We start from the raw sequence: 24939 nt of genomic DNA, 5'->3' as shown, positions 1-24939 counted from the left end.
GATTGTCGCTTTATGAAAAATTGAGGGGCCTGGGGCTTTCCCCACAAGAACTCATAGCCTCAGGCTTTGAAAAGGCTAAAATGATGGTGAGCCAGCGAATAGGAGATGTAGAGCTTCAGGACCATATGAGCAAGATAGATAAATATCCAGCTATCCAAGATTATGGAAAAGGGTTCAATCTAACCCCATATTTGCTGGACCTACAAATCGCAAAATATAGGCGGGCGTTTACCCTTACCAGATTTGATGTATTGCCATCTGCCTTACTAAAGGGCAGATATGAGGGCACACCCTATGCTGAACGAGTTTGCCCATGTGGTCTGAAGGAGGTGGAAACGGCTTCACATGTGCTGTTACACTGCGACCTTTACGGGGATATCAGGTTACTGTTTATCTCCCCTATTGTTCAGAAATTTCCAGGTCGATCTGAATCTCAGCGGCTGAAAATCCTACTAGGAGATAAAAACCCAGAAGTAACACTGAAAGTGGCCAAGTTTTCTGCGGCCGCGATCAAGCGGAGGGCATTAGCTGTAAAAAAGTAAAGGATCTGACCCCTGGATAAGCCCCCCCCCTTTTTTAAGCCCATACATATACTGTAGTGCATACATGAGTATGTATATGTGTGTGGGTGTGGGTGTGGGTGTATATGTGTATTGTTTTTATGTATAATTTTACAACTTTTAATTGACACCATCATTCCCTTGTAAATTATTGCTGCCTTTTATGTTTTTTCTTTTCTTCTGGTCTATGACCGTAATAAATTCATTCATTCATTCATTCATTCATTTCTCACTGGAGTGAACAATGGCCTGCTGCAGTCCAGGTTTTGCATGGGTAAGTCATTGGAGGATGCAAATACATCTCATAAACGATGGGATGCATCGCAAAAGAAAGCCTGTGTAGCGGATAGAGTATTGAGCATCTAAGCAACCGAGATTCAGATCCCCACTTAGTTTGCTGGGTGCCACCACTGGTCCCTTTCAGTCTCAGTTGGGACCAGATCATGGTGGACTGCGCTGAGGTCTTCAGAAGAGCTGTAAGATGCAGGTCAGATCCACACGACACATTTAAAGCACGACTGTCTTGTAATTTGATATATCTAGAAGACATCATACAAAGTCTACAGTCTGAGGAGTTGCAGATCATGGGTAGATGCAAGACTAGCCGCTACCCAAACGTATCTCTCCAAACGTAGTCATCTGAGGATGGTGGCCTTATATCTTAATCATTGTTTGCACATCTTGATTGCACATGATCCAAAAGAAACAGAACTGTCATCCCACACTGCCTATCAAGCCAATACCAGCCCTGAGGTTAAATCTCTGTGGCCAGTTAAACTGCCTCTTCCACCTGGATGCTTTTAGCCACACTGGTGGTGAAATAAGAGGACTCAATAGAACCCTTTTGAAAGACAGGGTTAACAACGTAATGGACGATGCAAGGAAAGAGTCTTATTTATTTGATGTGAGATTTGCTGTCAAGAGCACACACTGGGCCTCTTACTCAGTAAGCGTTTAACACTGCATGTCTAGCTTCTTGGCAAAGTGGGTCCAACAGGCCATCGCCTCCTGAGAGAGAGAGAGAGAGATGGACAATGTTAAAACATAAATAGGTCATTGGAGGTTTCCCTCCACCTCTTAAAAAGGACACTGCTGTTCATGGCTTCAGGCAGCCTGGAAAAGTTTTGCAATGCTATTCAAGCCTTTTGGTTGGTGTGTGTGTGTGTGTGTTGATTTCCCCCTACTGTACCATATAACGCTAGAATTCCTCAGCCCAGTATATCTGAAGGAGCGTCTCCACCCCCATTGTTTAGCCCGGACACTGAGGTCCCGCTCCAAGGGCCTTCTGGCGGTTCCCTCACTTCGAGAAGTAAGGTTACAGGGAACCAGGCAGAGGGCCTTCTCGGTAGTGGCGCCCGCCCTGTGGAATGCCCTCCCATCAGATGTCAAGAAAATAAACAACTCTCTGACTTTTAGAAGACATCTGAAGGCAGCCCTGTTTAGAGAAGTTTTTAATGTTTGATGTTTTATTGTGCTTCTAATATTCTGTTGGGAGCTGCCCAGAGTGGCTGGGGAAACCCAGCCAGATGGGTGGGGTAGAAATAATGAATAATAATTCTTCTTCTTCTTCTTCTTCTTCTTCTTCTTCTTCTTCTTCTTCTTCTTCTTCTTCTTCTTCTTCTTCTTCTTCTTCTCCTCCTCCTCCTCCTCCTCCTCCTCCTCCTCCTCCTCCTCCTCCTCCTCCTCCTCCTCCTCCTCCTCCTCCTGCCCTCCATTTTTCTTTTGTGTATGTGCTGTTTTCAACTGACCCATCTCAAACAGCTCTGAACAATAACTTGCAAAGTCAGCCTGAATAATAGTTTCCTCTCTGCAGGCTCAATTTCCACCAGTAGTCTGTAAGCTTGCAGGTTCTTATCTGCCCCCCCAATACCACTTTCTTTTAATTCACAAACATTTCATCCATATCCCTAGCTGTTTGGGGGTAAGCTTTGGCCAAGCTGTGAGGGGAGAGGCAACAGGGTAGGTGAGGTGTCAAGGGATGAGTGGTTGCCTAGTTGTGGGAGAAGGGATCAGCAATGGAGTTGGGGGCTAGGGGTTTTTGGCAAGCAGCTCCCATAGTTAGAATCAAAGTCTATGAGCCCTACTAAAGAATGGAAGGATCCAGCTGTATTTCTTCTATCATTTTTTACATTTCTTAGAAATGTTTTTAAAAAGCAAAACAGAAAACAAGTTTATATTGTACCCACCAAAATCCAGATCATTAATGTTGCACTGAAACACAGTCTCTCCATTTACTATGAGCTGCACTTCATTCCAATCTGGTATTTCTTCAAGGATTACTTGGTGTCCATCGGCTTTCAGCACAGCTACAGAAAGGCAGTAGGTAATGTTGCTAAAATACAATGCTATTGACAACCAGATTCGGATAAGAAATGGAGAATACTGCTGGTATGTAGTACTTCTCGTGACTTTAAGGGGTGCGCCATCCGAGTAAGCAGCTGAATTTCTTAAAGACACTTAAGATTTATATTAAGACAGCTAAGAATAATATCATGCCTTCATTTGGGAAGAATATGCAATAGTACGGTTTAAAAATAGGAGGGGCAATACCGAGTGAAGCGCTGAAATTTCGTCATGTGTTCTCTGAGTCTGTAGCAGGAAAGCAACAAACATGGTTTCAGAGTCAAGGGTAGGGTACGAGGGTTTGATATAAGGCAAAAAAGATGGTTTAAGGAGTGAAAGTTACTTCAGACATTTTGGCTAATCCGACTATACATCATCTAAAACATTTTGAGAGAGGGAGAACCTGGCATATCAGGACCTTCTCACAGAAAGAGGTTTGCTTACTTTGCAAGTTGAGTGGAATCTGTTCTGGAAGTCCGTTCAACTTCCAAAACATTTGAAAACCAAAGTGCGGCTTCTGATTGGCTGCAGGAAGCTCCTGCAGCCAATCGGAAGCTGTGGAAGCCCCATCAGATGTTCGGCTTCCAAAAAAAGTTCGAAAACCAGAACAATCACTTCTGGGTTTCAATCATTCGAGAGCCAAAACGTTCGAGAACTAGGCCGTTCAATTTCCAAGGTACAACAGTACCTTGGTAGATGGGCACCAGAATGTTATGGAGAACGGCATTTGACAAAATGAACATGCAGGCTCAAGGAATATGGATTGCAGCAGACTTCATATCCCTTTACAAGCATTGTCACAAACACTTATTTCAAAACTGGGTTTAGGCCCAGGTTTGGCACTGAAGTAGCCTTCATCACCCTGTTGACCTCTTGTGGGAGAAAGCATAGCCTCTGACATTTCTCTGATTAAAATAGGGGTGTCCTATTCAAAAACAATAATTTTACTATTCATACCCCACCTATCTGACTGGGATGGTTATATTTATATCCAATAAATATAAAAACATAAGGGGAAAAAAATAAACATTTAAAAAAATTCCCTATACAGGGCTGCTGCCTTCAGATGTCTCTAGGGCTGGATAATGCCATACCCTCCAATATTTCTACAATGAAAATAGGGACACCCTAAGGAAAAGCAGGACATTCCAGAGTCAAATCAGAAACTGGAGCTGCTTCTGTGCATCCAGGACTGTCCCTGGAAAACAGGGGCACTTGGAGGGTCTGAGAAAGATGAATTCAGCCCTATTGATTCCTACTGATGTTTCACTAAAGCAGTGGATCCTATCAACCATGGTATCTCACTGGGTTTATAGATTGAGAGTAGGAGTAAGAACAGTGATAAGCTGGTTGTGCTTCTGCTTACAGGGCCGCTTTTAGAAGACAGCACTGGAGGCGAGATTGCTTGATTCCATGGCAGTTGTGCTGTGGAGTCCTGTAAGGTTCTATCTTATCTCCCATGCTTCTAAACACCTATATGAATCCTCTGGTTAAGGTCATCGGGGAATGTGGAGTGAGATGCCATCAATATTCTGGTGACATATAATAATATAATAATAATAATAATTTATTATTTATACCCCGCCCATCTGGCTGGGCTTCCCCAGCCACTCTGGGCGGCTTCCAAAAAAATATTAAAATACTGTGATACATCAAACATTAAAAGCTTCCCTAAACAGGGCTGCCTTCAGATGTCTTCTAAAAGTCTGGTAGTTGTTGTTCTATTTGACATCAGGTGGGAGGGCGTTCCACAGGGAGGGCGCCACTACCAAGAAGGCCCTCTGCCTGGTTCCCTGTAACTTGGCTTCTTGAAGTGAGGGAATCGCCAGAAGGCCCTCGGTGCTGGACCTCAGTGTCCGGGTAGAACGATGGAGGTGGAGACGCTCCTTCAGATATACTGGACCGAGGCTGTTTAGGGCTTTAAAGGTCAGCACCAACACTTTGAATTGTGCTCAGAAACATACTGGGAGCCAATGTAGGTCTTTCCAGACTCATGTTATATGGTCTCGGCGGCCTCTCCCAGTCACCAGTCTGGCTGCTGCGTTCTGGATTAGTGTTCTGGATTAGAACACTGTGTTGTTCTCCTGCTCCTTGGGTTCAGAGACAGGCGATGCTGTGTCAGAACTGAATTTGTGTCTGGACTTGGCAAGGGTTTGGAAGAAGACCAATAAACTGAAGTTGAATTCTAATAAGATGGAGGCCCTATAGGTAGATGGTTCTCATGCCTGGGAATTAAGTGTAAAGGCCTTTCTGAAGTAAGCCTGGCTTTGACTTATAGGGGATTTCTTTTCTTGTTTTTAAATGAAAGGGATCTAAAGTCATTGAATCAACAGATGGATTTGGTATGATTAAGAACAATGGGAGGTTGATTGAACTCAAAAGTCGAGAGTAACTTACTTGTTGTGGCATCACACCATAATAACCAATAATTAGCCTCCAAGTGGCCACAATCTTTTTATTTCTAATCTATTTTCTCATGCAGTCCATTGCCCACTTACCTAGGTGTCAGCCCCACTGAACTCAATAGGATTTCTTTCTGAGTAGACATGCATAGCATTGCACTGTTAGTTCAGGAGATATGACTGCTTTTCAAAATTGCCTTGCCTGCAAATGTACAGGAATCACGTATGCTTGATTTAAAGATGGCCTTCTTTTGCTTTTTAGTCTACGGTTGCCATACGTCCAGAATTTCCCGGACATAGCCGGGATTTGGCTGTTGGAAGCAGTATCTGGGTGGGAATCACTGTAATGTCCAGGAAAATCCAGACGTATAGCAACCCATGTTGGAATTGTAGAATTTGGTGAATTTCCTTTTAAAAATGCAACAACTTTGGCAAAAACTTGTTTTTTTTCTAGATTTTTCAAAAACAGAAAACAAAACTCAAAAACTGTTGTGTCTGGATTTTCACTTTTTGAAATATGGCAGCCCCACTCCGGTGTGCAAAAAAAGAGTGAGAGACTCAAAGTTGTTCTACTCCCCGTACTATGAAAACTTCTCTTCTGTCCCTTCACAAATGTAGCTTGGGTTGCCAACTAAGCTCATTTGCCCTTAGCTAGAGGAGGATGTGAAACCAGAAAAAGCCCGGCTATAGAAAAGAAGGGCATCCTTGGTTTAATAAGAACAAAAGCAAAATGAAAGTCGAAATCATAGAATTGCAGAGTTGTGTTTTTATATTGTAAACTGCCCTGTGATCTTCGGATGAAGGGCAGTATAGAAATTTAATAAAGAAAATAAAGAAATAATAATAATAATAATAATAATAATAATAATAATAATAATAATAATATATTTCTACCCTGCCCATCTGGCTGGGTTTCCCCAGCCACTCTGGGTGACTTTCAACAGAACATTAAAAACAGAATAAAACTTCAAACAATAAAAACTTCCCTAAACAGGGCTGCCTTCAGATGTCTTCTAAAAGTTGGATAGTTGTTCATTTCCTTGACATCTGATGGGAGGACGTTCCACAGGGTGGGTGTCACTACTAAGCAGGCCCTCTCCCTGGTTCCCTGTAACCAGATTTACTGCAATGCGCTCTATGTGGGGCTACCTTTGAAGAGGACTCAGAAACTATAGCTAATCCAGAATACTGCAGCTAGACTGGTCAATGGGAGTGGCCTCTGAGACCATATAACACCTGTCCTGAAAGACCTATATTGTTTCCCAATATGTTTCCGAGCACAATTCAAAGTGTTGGTGCTGACCTTTAAAGCCCTAAACGGCCTCGGTCCTATATACCTGAAGGAGCGTCTCCACCCCCATCTTTCACCCCGAACACTGAGTTCCAGCACTGAGGGCCTTCTGATGGTTCCCTCACTTCAAGAAGTGAAGCTTCAGGGAACCAAGCAGAGGGCCTTCTCGGTAGCGGCGCCCTCCCTGTGGAATGCCCTCCCATCAGATATCAAGGAAATAAACAACTACCAGACTTTTAGAAGACATCTGGAGGCAGCCCTATTAAAAACTTAGGGAAGTTTTTAATATCTGATGTTTTATTGTGCTTCTAATATTCTGTTGGGAGCCGCCTAGAGTGGCTGGAGAAATCCAGCCAGATGGGTGGGTTATAAATAATAAAGTATTATTATTGTTATCATCATCATCATCATTCCCACCCCATTTTCCTTCAGCATGGGACATGTCTGGCAGGCTACGTCACAAACCTTGTAAGCCTTGCAGACGGAAGGTCCTATGTTCAACAACGCTGCAGCTCCTGTAGGCCCCATATCTGAGAGTCACTAGTGCATTCTTTGGCATTGCTGGACCACGTTGCAGCCCTTGCCAGGAGGGTCCAGAACAAATAAGGGAAAAGACTGTTTCAGGACAGAAACAGTTGTGGACACTTTCCTTTCTCTGCTGGACACTATGGAGAAGCCTGCTGCTGCTGCCCCTGCTGCCTACGTTGTGTCTGTTGTGTCATTCACTGCCTACTGTTGTGTCATTCATTGGAACTATGGTGAGCCTCCCTCTCTGAGATGTAACAAAGGACAGCTCCTGATGCCCAGCTCTGGTGTCAGGGACCGTACTGAGGAGGGCTGCACTGAGGAGGGATGGTGGGAGCCTCCCCCTCCCCCTGATCAGGATCCTGAATCTTCCCAGGAGCAGGAGGACAGTGTACATTTGGAACAGTGGTTTGCAGAGGGGCATAGTTCAGAAGGCAGAAGCTGGGAAATACTGGATGGGGAACAGCTAGGAGAAGAAGCACTGGGAGAGAGGGGGTTAAAGATTTACTGTCTCTGGAAAGCACTCATCCTTCTCCACAAGGTCTAGAAGAGCTGAGAAAGTGGCAGAACAGAAAGCACACAATGCACAGAGGGTACAAGCTCAGATTACAAGATGTGGGAGTGATGTGGATTAATAGGGGGTAGGATTCTTAACTGGGAGCACTGCCATTCCTAGGAGATAGGTTCTTTGTTTTCTCGCTGTGGTTATTAAAGTTACTAACTGGTAAGAAGACTCCTTTTCCTTTGTTCTGCTTATCTACTGCCCTAGGAGGAGGAAGCCGATTCCCCGAAGCCTGTCATCTGGTGGTATTTGATTTCCAGAGGGAGAAAGGGGAAATTGCTGGGGCTCATACTTGTTTGAACAGACTGTGGTCACTTAGTGGCAAAGGGCAAGTGTCATGGACTGGTTGGACCCAGAGGAAGGGTGGGAGGCATCAGCTGGGGAACTTCCAAGGGAAGAAGGCTCAGAGCCTGGGGATTGGTGGTAGGATGACAGTGAGTGGTCAGAGTGAGAATGCCTGGGAGGAGGAGGTGTTGGAAGCCGAAGAGGTAACAGGGCGTGGTGAGCAGGGAGAGTCTGTGGCAGAGAGAAGTCAAGAATAAGAAGCAGAGGTGGAAGCAGGAGAGGAGGGAGAGCAAGAGGAAGAGTTGAGTCAGGCTGATGAATAAGCCTGGGTATCTCCCCTTCCCGCTGTGACAGGCTCCGCCCCCCCCGGTGTCCCAGGACCAAGAGAGGTATGAAGAGGGAGGAGCAAAGGCAGCATGCCAGCATAGTCTCAGATTGCTTGGGAAAGGCCCAGGAAAGGAGGAGACTTAGGCAGCTGTGAGACCTTCAAGCTCCACATTGCCTCCCAGAGGCAGCAAGACCCATCAAGAACAGTTGTTCTGTTCATTAGGCTTGGAACTCCTGAGTGGATCTTGTTTCTTCTAATAAAGAGTTAACTTCACTTCCACCGTGCGATTTATTGCTGGCTTGTTCCCGACAGCACATGTACAAAATGAAAGCCACACGTCTTTTCTTTGATATACTTTTTATTGACTACAGATTTTAAACTGTTTTCTGGATTCATCATAGCTGGGCTACAGTTCACTTTGATATCATCTATCAGAACGACTCGTAGACCTTAAAGCATAAAACATATAGCTCAGTCTAAACAAAGACACTATAAATACACCTTAGATTTGCCATAAATCTACACTATGTTATAAAAATAAAATATCACTAAAATAGTAACTTTAGGTATATAATATAATGCTCACATTATAAAAAGTTTGGGACATATTGCCACTTCGTATTGTATCATTAGCTCCACGAAGACAGCTCACCTGAGTAAGTCCAGGGGGCTTCTAAATTCTGACACTATGGGAGAAAGTTATTTCACTTTTAGCTATGCATTGGGGCAAGCTAGACATGACACTAACTTGTGGATGCAACTGCCATGCAGTACATATGGGGGGGGACAACCTTTCCCCCATATACTCCAGTGACCTCCCGCCAAGCTGTTGTTAGTCTCCAAGGGTGAATCTTCCATGGGAAACTCAGAAAAGCTCTCATGATCTTCCACAAGGCTTTTAACTTGCTCTGCGTGTGTACATACATGCACTGCAGCAAACTTGAGTTCTTCAAGTGAAACGTTGTACAGTGGTGCCTTGGTTCTTGAACGGCTTAGTTATTGAACAAATTGGCTCCCCAATGCCACAAACCCTGAAGTAAGTGTTCCAGTTTGTGAACGTTTTTCGGAAGCCAAACATCTGAGGCAGCTTCTGCTTGAGTGCAGGAAGCTCCTGCAGCCAATCTGAAGCCATGCCTTGGTTTTCAAACAGTTTCAGGCATCGAATGGACTGCCAGAATGGATTAAGTTCAAGAACCAAGGTACCACTGTACCTAGGAACATGGGCTGGTGCTTTGGCGTTTCCAATCCATGCAACACACAAAGGCCATTCCAGCTTTTCTGGGTTCCTCCAGCGATCCACCCAGAAGAGAGAAAGACTTGTATATTTTCTTTTGCCCGATCTCCAAGGAGCTTGGGACAGCATTCATAGACTTCCCTCGTTTTTATCTTTGCAACAACTGCTTTGTAGGATAAGTCAAGTGGTGAGAGAGGGGCTGGTTAGGCCATCCAGTAACCTTTAGGAATGATCAGGGAATTAAAATGCAGGACCCCCAGTCTACATCAGGGACTATGTCTACTACATATCACCATCAGTCAGGAGGGTGGGGGGACCAGACCAGACTGTGCATGTGTGACTTCCTACGGTGATGTGAAGATGCCCTGGAGAAATGCTGCCTTTTCCCAGGACACTTCACACAAACCCAGCCGTATATAGCAGTAGTACACTCTTGGCTTCAGTGGAGGCAAAATAAGAATGTGGAATAGTATTTCCTAGGAGGAATTAAATTCGCTTGGAGGACATTCAATTTCCAGTGTTCAGGTTCTGAATGCCCTTGGACCATTGGCACACAACAGGGAGGAGTCAGGCTTATGGGAACCCCAAAGCTGGCAAAAGTACAATTTTTAGGACACCCCCAAAAGGAACTGAGTGTGCTCAGTGGGGACATAACTGGCTATTGGGGAGGGGAATGGAAACCCAGAGGAGAATGGAATGGAATATCCAGGAAAAGGGCATGGCTGGCTGGCTGGCTGGTTGGCTGGTTGGCTGGTTGGTTGGTTGGCTGGTTGGCTGGCTGGCTGGAACCCTGAACAGGAGTCCCCCATGCCACATCTTTATTGCAGGTCCCACACGTAATATTTCTAAATTCAATCTCTCCATTGAAATGCTCAGCGTGCTTATTGTGGATGGTCCATCCTGCAGTTCTGTAGCTGACACTTGTGTAAATCTACTGTTAAGTTTGCATAGATACACATGCTGCGGTTATATATTTCAAAGCTGCAGAATAAGCTTGTGTTCTACTGCTCTAATACAGCTAATTTTAAATGAAGTTATTGAGCACTAACAATTCCCTGAAATCCACAAAAAAATGAAACCCACAAACCTCTACTACGTCACAAGTTATTACATGACCTGGCATGTTCACAGAAGGGTATTCAGACAGTATGTGCAGAAAACAGCCACATTTCATTTGACAGCACATTGATGAGTTACATAGCATCCCATATAAACACTGATTCCACCTGGTTCAAAGATAGCTTGATGCATCCCCAACTCTGAAGTTTCCACCGTTACCCAATTTTAATTGTGAGCTATGTTGCCATTTACGGAGTTTAGGACGTAGCTGGAGCTTATTCTGCTACTAGATCTGAGCCTTAGCCCTAAACCTGAAAGTTTCAGAAGATACCCCAAGGGGAAAAAATGCACCATGTTATACAGGGCAACATATCCCTTGAGTTTAGATTGTCAGCTGCATCAACTGTTAGATAGATACAAATCTCCAGGTGACTTGCAGGGATCAGAAGCAGAACATTTTCACACAGACATATCCTAAGAGAGCCTTTGCCAACCTGGTGCACCCTCCAGATGTGTTGGGCTACAACTCCCACTGCCTGTGGCTGGAGTTGATGGGAGTTGTAGTCCAAAACACTGAGATGGCACCAGGCTGTCCTGAGATATCTTAAGATGCAGAGTAATGATGGGGAGGAGGAGGAGGACAGTGGTGATGATGACAATGAAATTGTTCATGAATGGATGCAGCCAAATTAAAATTTACAAATTAAAATCAAATACCTGTTGGAGATGCAAAAAAGGAAATAGGAACAATGTTTCACATGTGATGGGAATGCCGACCTATTAAACAATTCTGGAATGAAATTTATGAAGAAATCAAAAAGATGTTTAAAATATCTTTCAGTAAAAAACCGGAGGCATTCCTTTTAGGTATAATTACAAACGATATTCCCGACAGTCAAAGGAAAGTATTCCATTGTGCAGCGACAGCTGCCAGGATGCTTATAGCAAAAAAAATTGGAAAGGGAGAAAAATACCATCAATGAAAGAATGGCAAATTAAATTTTGTGAATATATAAAACTGGCAAGACTCACAGCATTCAGAAGGGGACAATCGGACCAGAAATTATTGAAAGAATGGGGATATGCTAAAGAGTATATGAAAAAACATTGTTCTGGAGTAAGCATATTGGTATGTAATGAATGATGCTTTACAGGGTTAAAGAAAAAGAAAAATTGTGTAAAAAAGTACAAAGATGGAAGTAATCTACATTAGACACAGCAATAAGTAAGAGTAAAAATTTTGAGGCCTTAGAACAAAGGAAGGAAGTCAATATGTGTATATGTATGTAATGACTAAATTAGAATGATGATATGGTTTTATTTGTAGATGTATGCTTTTTTGTTTTGTTTTCTTTGGTGTGTGTGTTCTGTTTTTCTTTCTTGGTTGTATAGTATTATTTTGGATTCAATGTTTGTAATTTTTGTTATGATGTTATGATTTTGCATTGAAATAAATTTTTTATTTAAAAAAAAGAAAGAATGGATGCAGCCAAGAGAACACAGGATGAACATAAGGACTGGTCTTATACCAAACTGGACCATTGGTCCATCTAGCTCAATTTCACCTAAATTGACTGACAGGAGATCTCAAGGGTTTGGGGCAGGGGATGCCAAGACCTGAACCTGGGCTGTTTTGAATACAAAGCAGATTCTCTGTGCATCTGAACCCTTTTAAGAAAGACCCTGTAGGTTTGCACCGGCATGTGTACAAGAGACTTCTCTGCACCCGACAGCAAGAGGAACTTCACCACTTCTGAAGCTGCCACAAATTCCAGTCTTGCATGCAGCTTAGCAGCTGGGAAAGATGACGCCGAAGCTTCTCAACCCACTCTGCCAAAAAACCTCAGACATAACACTTCCAAGCGGTCTGTGCACAGAGTCTGATGGGCAGCCCCCTGGACCAAAGTCAGAGGAAGCAATAGGGGTCTCTCCATGAAAACTATGATGACACAAAATTAAAACCCACAGTGACAAAAAATATAAAAATATATGCTGTACCACCTGAGGTCTGAGAGCTATTCTAGCAGACTTTCACCTGCCTGCTAGTTTAGTAAGTTAATTTGTATGAGGTGGTTCAGAAAGGTCCTTTGGGTACATCATCATCATCATTATAATTATTATACTGCCCTATACCTGGGGATCTCAGGGCGGTTCACATCAGGACTTCTCTGCTTGTGTGTGTGTGTGTGTGTGTGTTTGAAGGAAAATATAATCTAATAGAAGCTCCTTGCATTTTCAAAATGTCCACAGTCTTTTTGCATTTCTATCTCATCTTTCTTCTGTGGAGCTTAGTGCAGTCTTGCATGCTGTTACAGTATTCCCTTTGTATCCACACCTGTGGCAGGTTAGGCTGAGAGGGTGTGAATGGCTCAAAGTCACCCCATTGAGTTCTGTGGCTGACAGTGGAGGCTGGTTCATGAAGGTGAGTGGAGCATTGCTCCATCAACATCAGTCTGCCCTCAGCCAGGCCCATCTTCCTGCCTTTGGCTCTGGCTCCATCTCCTTTTGGTTTCACTGCCTTCCTACCCCACCAGTCTCAATGGGAACTAGTCACAACCCATGACCGTGATGCTGTCTACAATACCATGTTGTCTCCTGAGAGGTCAAGTGGTATGTTGGGGTGACCACTAAGAAAAGAAAAGGCTCAGAGTTGCTTCACATATCACATGTGCAGGACAAAAACACATCCCTAACATACATTCATGCTGGGAGCCTTGACTCAGAACACTCAACAATGAATAATTTGGCTTCTGAGCAATGACGGATGTCTTGGGCGATACACTGCGCTTCAGCCACAACCTTTCGCAAAATGTTACTTATTGATAACTGGATATTTCTAAGCAAGCATGGAGATGAGTTGTATTCTAGCTCAGATTGATAATTAGCAGTCGTGTTCTGCAGAACTGAAACACCAGCTTTTTAGATCATTTACACTCTCTTCTTGATAAATACTGGTGGAGACCACAGCTAAAGATAAAATAAATCTCCTCCCTGCAATATATAGGGTCTTTATAGCTTGCATTTGTACAGTGACAACATTCTACCTTAAGAAGCAGCTGCAAAACGGAGGAAAGACATTGCACCCTTAGGGCCATGGTTCACACATAACATGGTTCACACATAACACTTAAGCCATAGTTTGCTTAGACAAAGTGTGGTTTGTTTGGGCATCTGCACCCAGCTCAGCAGAGTAACTGTGGTTTTGTTTTGGCTTATGAACCATGGCTTGTTTCAATTATAGTTTGGCAATATGTCTGAACTCAACAGCCCTGCTTAACCATGGTTGGTTTGGCTAGCCCATCCTAGATGCTCTAGCACAGGCATCCCCAAACTCGGCCCTCCAGATGTTTTGGGACTACAATTTCCATCATCCCTGACCACTGGTCCTGTTAGCTAGGGATGGTGGGAGTTGTAGTCCCAAAACATCTGGAGGGATGAGTTTGGGGATGCCTGCTCTAGCAAGTATAGTTAGAAAAGTTTTGGATAAACAAGTTGTGGCTTGATTGTTCATCTGTGAGATGACTCATGGGTTGCTGAACAAACCACGGTTGAAACAAATCAGAGCTCAGTGTTATGTGTGAATGCAGCCACTTAGTGCTTACTGCCAGGTCGAGGTGTTGAAGGTGTTCCTTGTTTAGTCGGAGTGGTTGTCTTGGGCAAGTTGCATTTGTTGCACAGCTGTTTCATATCCACGAGGCTTTCTCCCACAGCTTTAGCAAATTTGCTGGAGGAGGTCTCTTTGCAGTCTTTAAAGCTGGAGATGCAGAATAATATGTGCTCTGGCTGTGGATTATAGCAAGCACCATAGCCATTAGGAATCACAGGTCCATAGCAGCAGAACATCCCCATGGTGGTTGGAACCTGAACAAAGAAATGAAGCTACATTAAAGTATCATTATTTTCTTATTATTTATTGAATATATATGCCGCTCTATTACCCAGAGGTCTCAGGGCGGTTTGCCGAATAAAAAAGTACTGTTGAAATAACTTGGTAATTGTAAAGAATTACAAAGTGTCACATAGCTCAGATCTTGCCCTCTGAGTCTAGGAGTATAGGAAATGCAAAATAATAGTTACAATTGGGACTTGCAATAAATGGTTCCAGAATATGCTAACCTGCCCCCCACTGGTCCTGTTCAGGGTTCCAGTAAGCCACCCACCCATAACCTCCCATAGGATGCTATAAGTTCGGAGGGGCTCTGGCTGCCCAATTTATTCCTCACTCCAAAGTTTTCCAACCAAGCCTCAACTTTATGTTGCTCCTCAAAGCCCACGAGCATGCTTAAGTCTTCATTCAGCTGGTTGATTTTTTAAAAAAGAGCTTCTTTATTTATTGCATGAACCAATCTATTTTTTCACAAAAAGTGACCCCTTTGGTGTTTTTTTAAAAAAGGTGTCATACTTCTCCAAACAAACATGCAAATTTGTTTCTTAGTGGTCCTGCTCGGACTCTTATTTCTGTTGGTAACTCAGACACAAGTTTTGCTGTTTGAAGGAGAGAGTTTTGCTTGATTTAGTATTTATTGAAATATCTTTTCCTGTATTTGGGCCATTGCTTAAAATTGTTCTTACATACAATTGCATGATCTTGGTACATTTTAATAATAATAATAATAATAATAATAATAATAATAATAATAATAATAATAATACCCTTCATAATATCTCAGGGTGGTTCACAGAATAAAACACAGGATTAAAACAAGTAAATCAAAACAGCAAAACAATAACCACCCCCTTCCCACAGAGACATTTGAAAGGCTATAGAATATTAGCCAAAGGGATCTGAAGACTGACACAAGATGCATAGACAAGCCCAGTGGAATTTTTTACTGTTTTAATTTGAAAATATCTCTCTCTCTCTCTCTCTCTCTCTCTCTCTCTCTCTCTCTCTCTCTCTCTCTCTCTCTCTCTCTCTCTCTCTCTCTCTCTCTCTCTCTCTCTCTCTCTCACACACACACACACACACCACAAAATGCTTTTGAAACCCCGATTTTCAAATATAGTTTGCCGCATGTCAAGGGAGCAGGTAGCACCTGTTCTAGTAAAGCAAGTCTAAAGTCTTCTTGGGTTTCTGATCTTGCCTAGAGAGCTTGCCCAATATGATTTGATTATCTTTGTAAAAAAAAGGTATGATCTTTAAATGTGCACAATGTGCTCATTGTTTCTTTTGCTCATTGTCTCTTTTGAATAAGAACTGTACTGGTGGTTAAAGATTGCTTCCGTATTCCTGTGGTTTTAATACCCAACTGCACTTGAGATTTCATTCAGTTTACTGGAAGGGCTTACATAAATCTCAAAGATTTATTGTTGGGAGGAAGCTTAAGAATCAGTACACACTGATGGTATCGCTTAGCTGGATCCACACCCCCTCCAATTAAAGCTTTGATTATTCTATAATGTTGTAATGGGATAAAATGCTCCCTAGTAAAGCGAAGATGTTATTTGTTCAGAAATCCATGCATTCCTGCTTTTTGTTGTACTCAAGCTTTCAGAGATGACATTTGGCTTTTTAATGGCACAGGACAGACCATTAGTCCCACTAATAGAGTCATAGAATTGTCAGATAAATTTGCTGTGCAACAGCCGAAGGCTATGAAGCTATTCAGATTCACTTTTTTGCCCATGGATAGTTTCTTGGAGAATTTATGTAGTGGTATTCTGGTTACACTCTGTCATATTTGAAAAGCCACAGACATCATGGCTGGATACAATTACTTATTAAGGCTGTTGTGTTTGTGCATTGTATTAGCACCACCCCCTTTTAGTCCAGAGGTCTTCCGCCTATATATATATATATGTGTGTGTGTGTGTGTGTGTGTGTATTGCTTTTTTCTGGGGGGGGGGGACACACACAGGGGTATGCATACCCCTAAACATTTTGTGAATATAAGTTTGGCCTCATTGAGGGGCAGTATTTCAATATGAGTAGGAACATGAGAGTACCCCTAAACATTTTTTTTAGGAAAAAAAGCGCTGTAGATATCTGACATACAGTTTCATCAAATTCATTATCTCAGGTGTATTAAATATGTCTTTAAAATTGCTACTGCATATACAGAAATGTGATCTTGCTAAATGCCGGTGGGTTTTGTAGCTTGAAGAATGCTTTAATTTAAACAGTAGAAATTACAATTTTAGAAACAAAGAACCCAGATAATTAATCAACTTGTAATGCCACACTCGGTCTGCAGATTAAATAATGGCTTTTGCATCTTGGAGCTTGTCCTGAGCACAATGCAAAGAGGGGCATGGGTGATTTCTGAGGTCAGCTGTGTGTTTTTTGCGGCTTAAATCCAGCAGATAGGAATTATTATAGGACTCCTTTTCTACAAAGTTTGAAAATTTTGGTGAGGGCATGCTGGATACAGCTAGCAATTCAGGTTTAGGAGGAGCCCATGGAAATTGGTTTCTCTTGTCCCCAAACTTTCTGCTGAGGGATAGTTGCCTAGGATAAAATTCCTACTTATCATGTAGTTAGTGGGTGGCTTTGAAGGAATATATCTATATTTTCAATTCTCGGTCTGTAAAATGAAAAGAGTAGTGACCTATTTACATGACAGTGTTGTTTTGAAGACGAATGAGACAAGAGACTATGCAGCACTTTGAAAATTAAAAGCACTTTCTTTAATGATGATACCAATAAGTAATACTGATGTATGAGCCATCGGGCTCTCAACAGTAGGAATGAGCCAGCAGGAGAGAGTGTTTCCCCCTTTTCTCCTACAGCAGTGGAGTCCCATTGACTTTAATGGAAGTGGTCCTCGTATCATATTTGATGTTTCAAAATCTGATCTGTTTCTTTGTTGTGGACTTACACACCCAGGCACACTCAGCGAGTTGGCAGTGCGTGTAAGAGATAGAGAAGGAGAGCCTTATTTAATTAATTGGACTGCTAGCCTACTTTTCCGTAGTGCTTGGGGTGGGTAAATAATATGCTCTGTCCAAACAAGACATTAGACTGGCTCTAATATTGTGATCCCCCAAGACTCTGGCAAAATACCCAGGTATTTTAACAAAGTTAGTTTCAGTCTGTTTTATGGCTTGTCTGCTGTTTTATTTTTGTTTTATTGTCTTGATTTTATTTTGTACGCTGTCCTGAAATCTAATGTGACAAAGACTGTCATATGATTTGTTTTTTATAACAAAAACAAGCATATCCACCCCTATTCTACTCAACTTGTAGCCACCAAAAGCCCATTTGAATAAAACTATCTTATCCTGCCATTGGGAGAGGCAGATGCTCTCCAGAGGAGCGGTCCAAAATTAAGCAGCTCTGCCTCTTTCTGTGCCTCTTGGAGTCCGAGTGATGTAACAAAATATGGACTTTCTCTTCCATGCAACGTTTTGGAAACCACTTTCATTTCTTTAGGAATGAGTTAGATAAAACAGATTTATCTGGTAGTTTACAAATGATGACTAGTCATGGCAACTGTGTACAGTTGTACCTTGGATCTCAAATGCCTTGGCTCCCAAACAAACCAGCTCCCAAACGATCAAAACCCATGAGTGTGTGTTCCAGTTTTCGAATGATTTTCGGAAGCCGAATGTCCAATGAGGCTTCTGTGGCTTCCGATTGGCTGCAGGAGCTTCCTTCAGCCAATCAGAAGCCGCTCTTTGGTTTCCGAATGAAATATACTCAGAGTCTAGAGTGGATTTCATGCTCTTTATTCAGCTCATAGTGGTGAGGAGGAATGAATGTTTCCCCAAAGTATCTGCTTTATATACATTATTTACACAATGGGCTGCATGTGATTGGCTAATTCCAGAATTCTCCTGTAGGCCAAACAGGTTGTGGATTCACTTCCGTCTGGAGCTGGATTGGGTGGCTCCTGCAGACCAATCAGACTGCTGCATTGTTCTAGGACCAATCAGACTGCTGCATTTTGGATCCTATTCAACTCAGTACATAACACCGAATGTTTTGGAAGTCGAACAGACTTCTGGAATGGATTCTGCTTGACTTCCAAGGTACGACTGTACTACACCTGCTATTTCAGGGGATCTGCCTCTGAATATCAGTTCCTGGTGATCATGAGTGCGTGAAGGCTGCTTTATTCACGTCCTGCTTGTGGCCTTCCCATGGGCACCTGGTTGGCCACCATGTGACTATGTAGCTTGACCAGAGAGGCCTTTGCTTTGATCCATCTGGGCTCTTCTTTGTGGAAAGCATCAGGTCTGTGGACCACGGTTTGCCCATCTCTTAGACTTCACCCTCTTAGCTTTTTGTTGCCACTGGGCTATTAATTTTGGTTGTCAAAAATGAAAGGGACAAGAACCCCCGAGGCATTTGGAAGTGCTGCCGGAGTCACTAAACCTCCACAACATATGTCAAAAGGTTGTCACTGATTCATAACATCTGTCACGGCGAGAATAATGGGGTTCCTTTTTTATGACTAATCCCGATATGAATTTTGCTCACCTGGCTGGTGGAGAGAATAAATCGATTGCTTGTCAAATACGTTTCATCAGTAAATATGTCTGGCAGCTCCTTGAAATGTTCACGGGCTATCTCTCGCAGTCCCAGCAAGTGGTTGTCTATTGCCATACCTGTAATAGCCTGGGCAAAACAGCATATAGAATGGGTTGTAACTGAACATGCCCCAAGGATGTCAGTACCAATGAACTTAATTTCATGCTGCTTAGTTGGAGTGGGAGGGATTCATTATTCCCTCAATTTCTGGTTTGGGTTCAATGCTCACTTACCTGGCAGCATGTCCCACTGAACTGACTGGAACTTAGGTCAGCATATAAAGGAGAGCTCTATCAGTGTAATATACTATTGCCTGCAATTGTTTCTGGTGGGTTCAGAGCACACTTCCAGATCCTACACACTGTGGCCCCATTGGCACTATGGATTTAAACCAGTGCCATCCCACTTTAAATAGTCATGGCTTCCCCCAAAGAATTCTGGGAACTGTGGTTTGTTGAGCAGTGCTATTTTTCTTGAAAAAGAGGTTCCAGAACTCACCATAAATGCAACCCTCATTCACTTATAATGGCAATGGTGCCCACCTGGGAGGTGCCATAACTGAGTTCCAGCTGAAAAAAATTCCTGGTGTTGATAGTTGTTCAGAGAACCTATACCCCTCACAGAGCTACAGTACTGAGAGTGACCGGACAGTCGGCGATGCGCAATGGAAATGTTTGCTTTTCTATACTTTTCCCATGACAAAACCCCCTACCTTCTAATGTTTCCTAAAATTAGCAACACATTGAAGGAACGTCATCTATGTCAACGTAGATCAGGCAACTGGAATGGATACAATATTAGTCAAATCTAAACTCAAAGTAGTAAATTAAGTTTGCAATCCTAAACACACCTGGGAATACATCCCACTAAACTCAGTGAAGTTTCTCGCTAGACCTGCACTGCACATTTTTTCAGGTAACTATCCCTGGAAATCACATATATGTGTGTTCACAGCTCTTCAGCACTTTTAAATTTGTATTTTAACAGTGTTCACTTCCTTAATTTCTCACATAAAATTCCAAATAATTGTAAGAGAAGTATAACCTACTGAGTTGCAGAAAATTTTAAAACATGACAAATGTCCCCAATAATTTTTTTTCCAAGTTAAGGTTAGAATTTGTTCAAACACCACATTTAGTGCATGTTATTGATTCCTCTCCCTCCTGATCAAATATTCAATTGAGGAGCCTGGTGACAGATAATATTTTCTCCTCAGACAGCCAACAGTGATATGTGAGGCATGATAGCTTCTGGTATGCAAGCTGATCTTGTGGTCATCTCTGTTTAAAACAGGTTTTACAGGTTGTTACAGTGCTTCAAAAACCTGCCAAACCTATTTAAACATTGCTGTGAGCACACTAAGAGAAATGGTGTCTCCCTCATATTACCTTCCACTTGGTTTGTTTCCACCTAGAAATAAATTGGGGAACTATTGATGAGTTAGAGCAGAAAAACTGCAGAAATAACAGGAAGAGGCACAGGTCCATAAGAAATGGGAAAGTATGTATGTATTTATTTCATTTATCATTATATCAGTATAGTTATGTCCGTATAGTTATGTCCGTATAGTTAAAGCTATGGTTTTCCCAGTAGTGATGTATGGAAGTGAGAGCTGGACCATAAAGAAGGCTGACCACCGAAGAATTGATGCTTTTGAAATATGGTGCTGGAGGAGAGTCTTGAGAGTCCCATGGACTGCAAGAAGATCAACCTATCCATTCTTAAGGAAGTCAGCCCTGAGTGCTCACTGGAAGGACAGATTCTGAAGCTGAGGCTCCAATACTCTGGCCACCTCATGAGAAGAGAAGACTCCCTGGAAAAGACCCTGATGTTGGGAAAGATGGAGGGCACAAGGAGAAGGGGTCTCATGGTTGGACGAGATGGTTGGACAGTGTTCTCGAAGCTACCAGCATGAGTTTGACCAAACTGCGGGAGGCAGTGGAAGATAGGAGTGCCTGGCGTGCTCTGGTCCATGGGGCCATGAAGAGTCGGACATGACTAAACGATAAAACAACAACATCATTATACCTTGCCCTCGGTGGCGGAATTTGGTGTCTCAAATTTCAGTGGGGCCCTGTGCGATGCCAAAATCCGGCACCCCCTGTCTCCCACCTTCTGTTGGATGCCATAGTTGTGGCACCCCAGAAGTTCTGTGCCTGGTGTGATGGCACTGTTAACGCTCCCCTAGATCTGCCTTTGCTTCCTTTCCTCCAATGAGCAATGTGGTTCTGCCCTTCGCTATTTAATCTGCACAACAACCCTGGAAGGTAGCGTATGGTGGCCCAAGGTGAGCATTTACAAAAAGTAAATACACCGTAACAGTAATATTTACAACAACCCTATAAAGTAGGGTTTGGGGTTATTATTCTCAGTTTACGGAGAGGGGTCTGAAAGTGGGAGGCAGTAGCTTTCCTTGGGCCATGTAATGAGTTTGTGGCAGAGGCAGAATCTAAATGTCCAGTTTCACAGAATTGAGGAAGGGAGAAGAAGAGGGTTCCAGCTAAGCAAAATGGTGGTTTCCTTTGCTAATGTCTTAGATGGATGATGCTAAGGCCAAGGAATGAATTAACCTTTCATGCCTCATTTGGAAAACTTACACCCTGGAGACTAATACTGGCATGTCCACTGGTGCACATATTAAATGACTTTTGAGAAAAGATCATAAAACCTAAGACTGGTCACCATCAGTTCTACCCCATCAAGAGGAACAGACTGAAGGATCAATGGAAATATTTTGCTATCCAACATGATTTATAAGCCTCTGACCCACGACGTTTTTCCAAGATAGATTAATATCATGTCGGAAGAGAAAGACTAAGCTGAGCTTACAAAATAAAAGGTGAGTCAACGCAGGGGTGGGGGGATGGATATACTATTAAATTTTATTTTTTTTTAAGATGACAAGTGTAATCTAGCAGCACTGTTTTTCTAACAAAGGGACAACTAAATAACATTACTCTGTGATGAATTTTGTTGTTGTTAATAATGAGGTGGGTATTTTTCCTATTTGGGTTTGGGTTGTCAGTGGGCCAGAAAGAAAACCAGCTGTGGCTTTCCTGTTCTTCACTTTGAACGGAAGCCAGATGTTGTGATGTATTAATCCAATCTACCAATTTGTGGTATATTTTGTGCTACTTCATATGAAGGACGTTTTATCGTCCATCTTCAGAAATGCTTGCAAATAAATAATAAAGCTCCTACTAACTGCTGCAGCAGATCAAGTGGCTGTTAAAGGCCCAGCAGTGGAAGCAAGTTCAAAAGTTGGCAATTCAGGCTCTGTCATCCTTCACACCCCAACTGATGAGCTACACAAATGTTTCAAAGTGTGCTACTTTAAAAGTAATTAGGAAATATAAATGATCAAAGCTGCCGGGAAATTTACATCTAGTCTCTGAGAATTAAATTCCTGAGTCTACTCAAGGATGTACTATTAATTATTAGTTTATTTCAGTCTGCATCCCAACCTAACTCTGAAGCACAAGAGATTTGTCATCCATTAATTAGCATGCCAATCATGGGATTAAGACAGTGGTGGCCAAACTTGGCCCTCCAGCTGTTTTGAGACTACAATTCCCATCGTCCCTGACCCGCTAGTCCTTTCAGCTAGGGATGATGGGAGTTGTAGTCCAAAAACAGCTGGAGGGCCAAGTTTGGCCACCACTGGATTAAGAGGATGATCTGAGATCAAGTGATGCTGTACCGCTGAAGCTAAGTGAGGGATGACTCAAACAGTCTCCAGGATGGGAGACCCCTTGGATATCCTATGTAGGTGCAATATATAAATTTAGGGGAAGAGTTAGACTAAGCTAGTTGCACACATATCTCACTGAAATGAACAAGTCTTCAGTTAGTCATTACTAACATAACATTTCACATTGACTTCAGTGGGACTGAATTATAACTAATATGTGTGTGTGTGTGTGTGTGTGTGTGTGTGTGTGTATATATATATATATATATATATATGCTGGCTGTTTGCCATAATAAACATTGATTGATGCTGTTTTGCACCCATCCCCCCAACCCCGCTAATGAGATCTTGACAGCGAAACTGAATCTGAAAATTCAAGAATACCTTAACCATTTAAACTAGATTCAATTAGATTAGATTGTTTGGTCATTATGGCTTTTGTGAGAATCATTGTTTATTTTGATAACTGACAAGAAGAAAGCATTCATTGTCACCCTATTATTCAGTGTGCAAATAATGATCCAGCTACTTCAATAGACCAAGGGTGGATCTCCACACAGGGAAAAAGACCCAGCTCACATTCCAAATCTGGTAAAGATGGAGGACTGTTTTCTTTGGTCTGTATGCTCTACATTTTGTGGAAACATATAGGATGTTTGTCAGTATTGTGCTCCATTTTTTAATCTACTGACTTTTGAAGAATAAATTAATTTCATGGTTAGGCATGCCAAACAACTGAGTTTTATCAAGACAACGTTTTGCTTACCAAAATAGTGTAATTTGTCTGAGCTGCTATGGCATCCTTAAATTGTTGCATTTTCTCAGAGTCCTATAGGCAAAAAGAAATATTTAGAAATAATAAACTGGCAGAAGGCTTTGTAACCAAAGTACTATTACTATTAGATTACACAAATTTCATTAAAGATAGTGGATTGAATCATGGGTGTAGGCAGGATTGTTGTTAGGGGGTGCAGTCTTTTGTTGGGGGGCAGGGTTTTTTTGGGGGGCAGAACCTCAGATTTGTATTGATTTTATTGATTTGGGAGGGGGCAGCTGCCCCCTAGCCTTCCTCAGCTATGCCCATGGATTGAATGCAGCCTTTACAAGCAGTAGACAAGCAAATAAAAATCACTCTCATTCTCATTTGTCCAATCTTACTTTCAGTTCGCCACATTTCGGTAGCTATTTTTAAAAAATGCAATCTTCATGAAAATTCTTCAGCGTTTTTGTGCAAATTTATCCTAATAAGCAGGAGAATGTACACATTTCTGAACGCATTTTCCAGTAATATAATGCATTTTTGTATGTTGCTTTCACTAATATATTTATTAAAATATTTTAATGGATTTTCCATGTAAACCTATCAAACATACATGCATTTGAGTAAACCTAATGCAAATATATTACTTTTTATGGACATTTCCCCTCTCTCTGATGCATTTTTGTGAACACAAGTTGGTTGGACAACTGTATCACAAAATCTGGATAAGTGTGCATTTTGAAGGATAGCTGTGTTTTGGTTCTCATATTGCTTTGGAAGTGCAAATTTTATACATTCAGCTTTAAATGTGAACTGAATTGAATTGGTTCCCCATCCCTATCCTTTGCTATCCCAAATAGTTATTGTGTGGTGGTTACTTAGAATGCATTGGATTCTTACTTTTGCTGAGAAGTTACAACTGAGTTTTGCAAGGTCTCCAGTGACATTGTCTAAGGAAACCAAGCCCAGTGTATGTTATGGCTCCCCTGAGGTCTTTCACTGCTTGGAAACTGGGGTTCATGTAACATTACCAAATATTAACAGGGGCAGGTGGAACAGATGATGGTGGTCCACTGTTTTTAGCATCAGCCCTAACATGTACAGCAGTACCTTGGTTTTCGAACATAATCCATTCCAGAAGACTGTTTGCCTTCTGAAATGTTCGAAAACCAAGGCACAAAGGGCGGCCTGCAAATTCAATAGAAAAAATTTGAAACAAACTCAGCGGAAGCCATTTGACTTCTGAGGTGTGTTGAAAAACGGAAGCATTGATTTCTGGGTTTTCAGCGTTTGAAAACGGAAACATTTGACTTTTGAGACGTTCAAAAACTGAGGCTTTTCAGAGTTACAAGTGGGATGGCAAAGGCACTATCGCCATGGCATGTGGCACACTCATCCCACTGTCTTCTCCATTTGCACTTTTCTC

At 42.3% G+C, this 24939-nt stretch overlaps 2 protein-coding genes across 2 annotated transcripts in view; both read right to left on the bottom strand.

Moving 5' to 3' along the window:
• Window positions 1–1429: 1429 nt before the first annotated feature.
• LOC310707616 (UPF0728 protein C10orf53 homolog) lies at window positions 1430–7329 on the bottom strand. Its single transcript, XM_083504719.1, has 3 exons — window positions 7062–7329; window positions 2747–2866; window positions 1430–1568 (listed from the first exon to the last, which is right to left on the bottom strand). The coding sequence occupies exons 1-3, from the start codon at window positions 7153–7155 to the stop codon at window positions 1504–1506; spliced, it is 279 nt and encodes a 92-aa protein (XP_083360845.1). The 5' UTR covers window positions 7156–7329; the 3' UTR covers window positions 1430–1503.
• A 5384-nt stretch (window positions 7330–12713) lies between these two features.
• The window catches only part of CHAT (choline O-acetyltransferase), a 49670-nt gene continuing 37444 nt past the window's right edge, over window positions 12714–24939 (bottom strand). The window contains exons 13-15 of the mRNA XM_083502608.1: window positions 23520–23582; window positions 19012–19149; window positions 12714–14450 (exon numbers count right to left, since the gene is read on the bottom strand). Coding sequence (XP_083358734.1) covers window positions 14181–14450; window positions 19012–19149; window positions 23520–23582 — 471 coding nt within the window. The 3' untranslated portion in view covers window positions 12714–14180. The remainder of the gene's footprint in view (window positions 14451–19011; window positions 19150–23519; window positions 23583–24939) is intronic.

The sequence above is a fragment of the Podarcis liolepis genome, assembly GCF_965112155.1.
Source record: "Podarcis liolepis genome assembly, chromosome: 5".
NCBI lineage: Eukaryota > Metazoa > Chordata > Lepidosauria > Squamata > Lacertidae > Podarcis > Podarcis liolepis.
The sequence above is the reverse complement of the archived record's forward strand: the minus strand, read 5'-3'. Positions and strand labels throughout refer to the sequence as shown.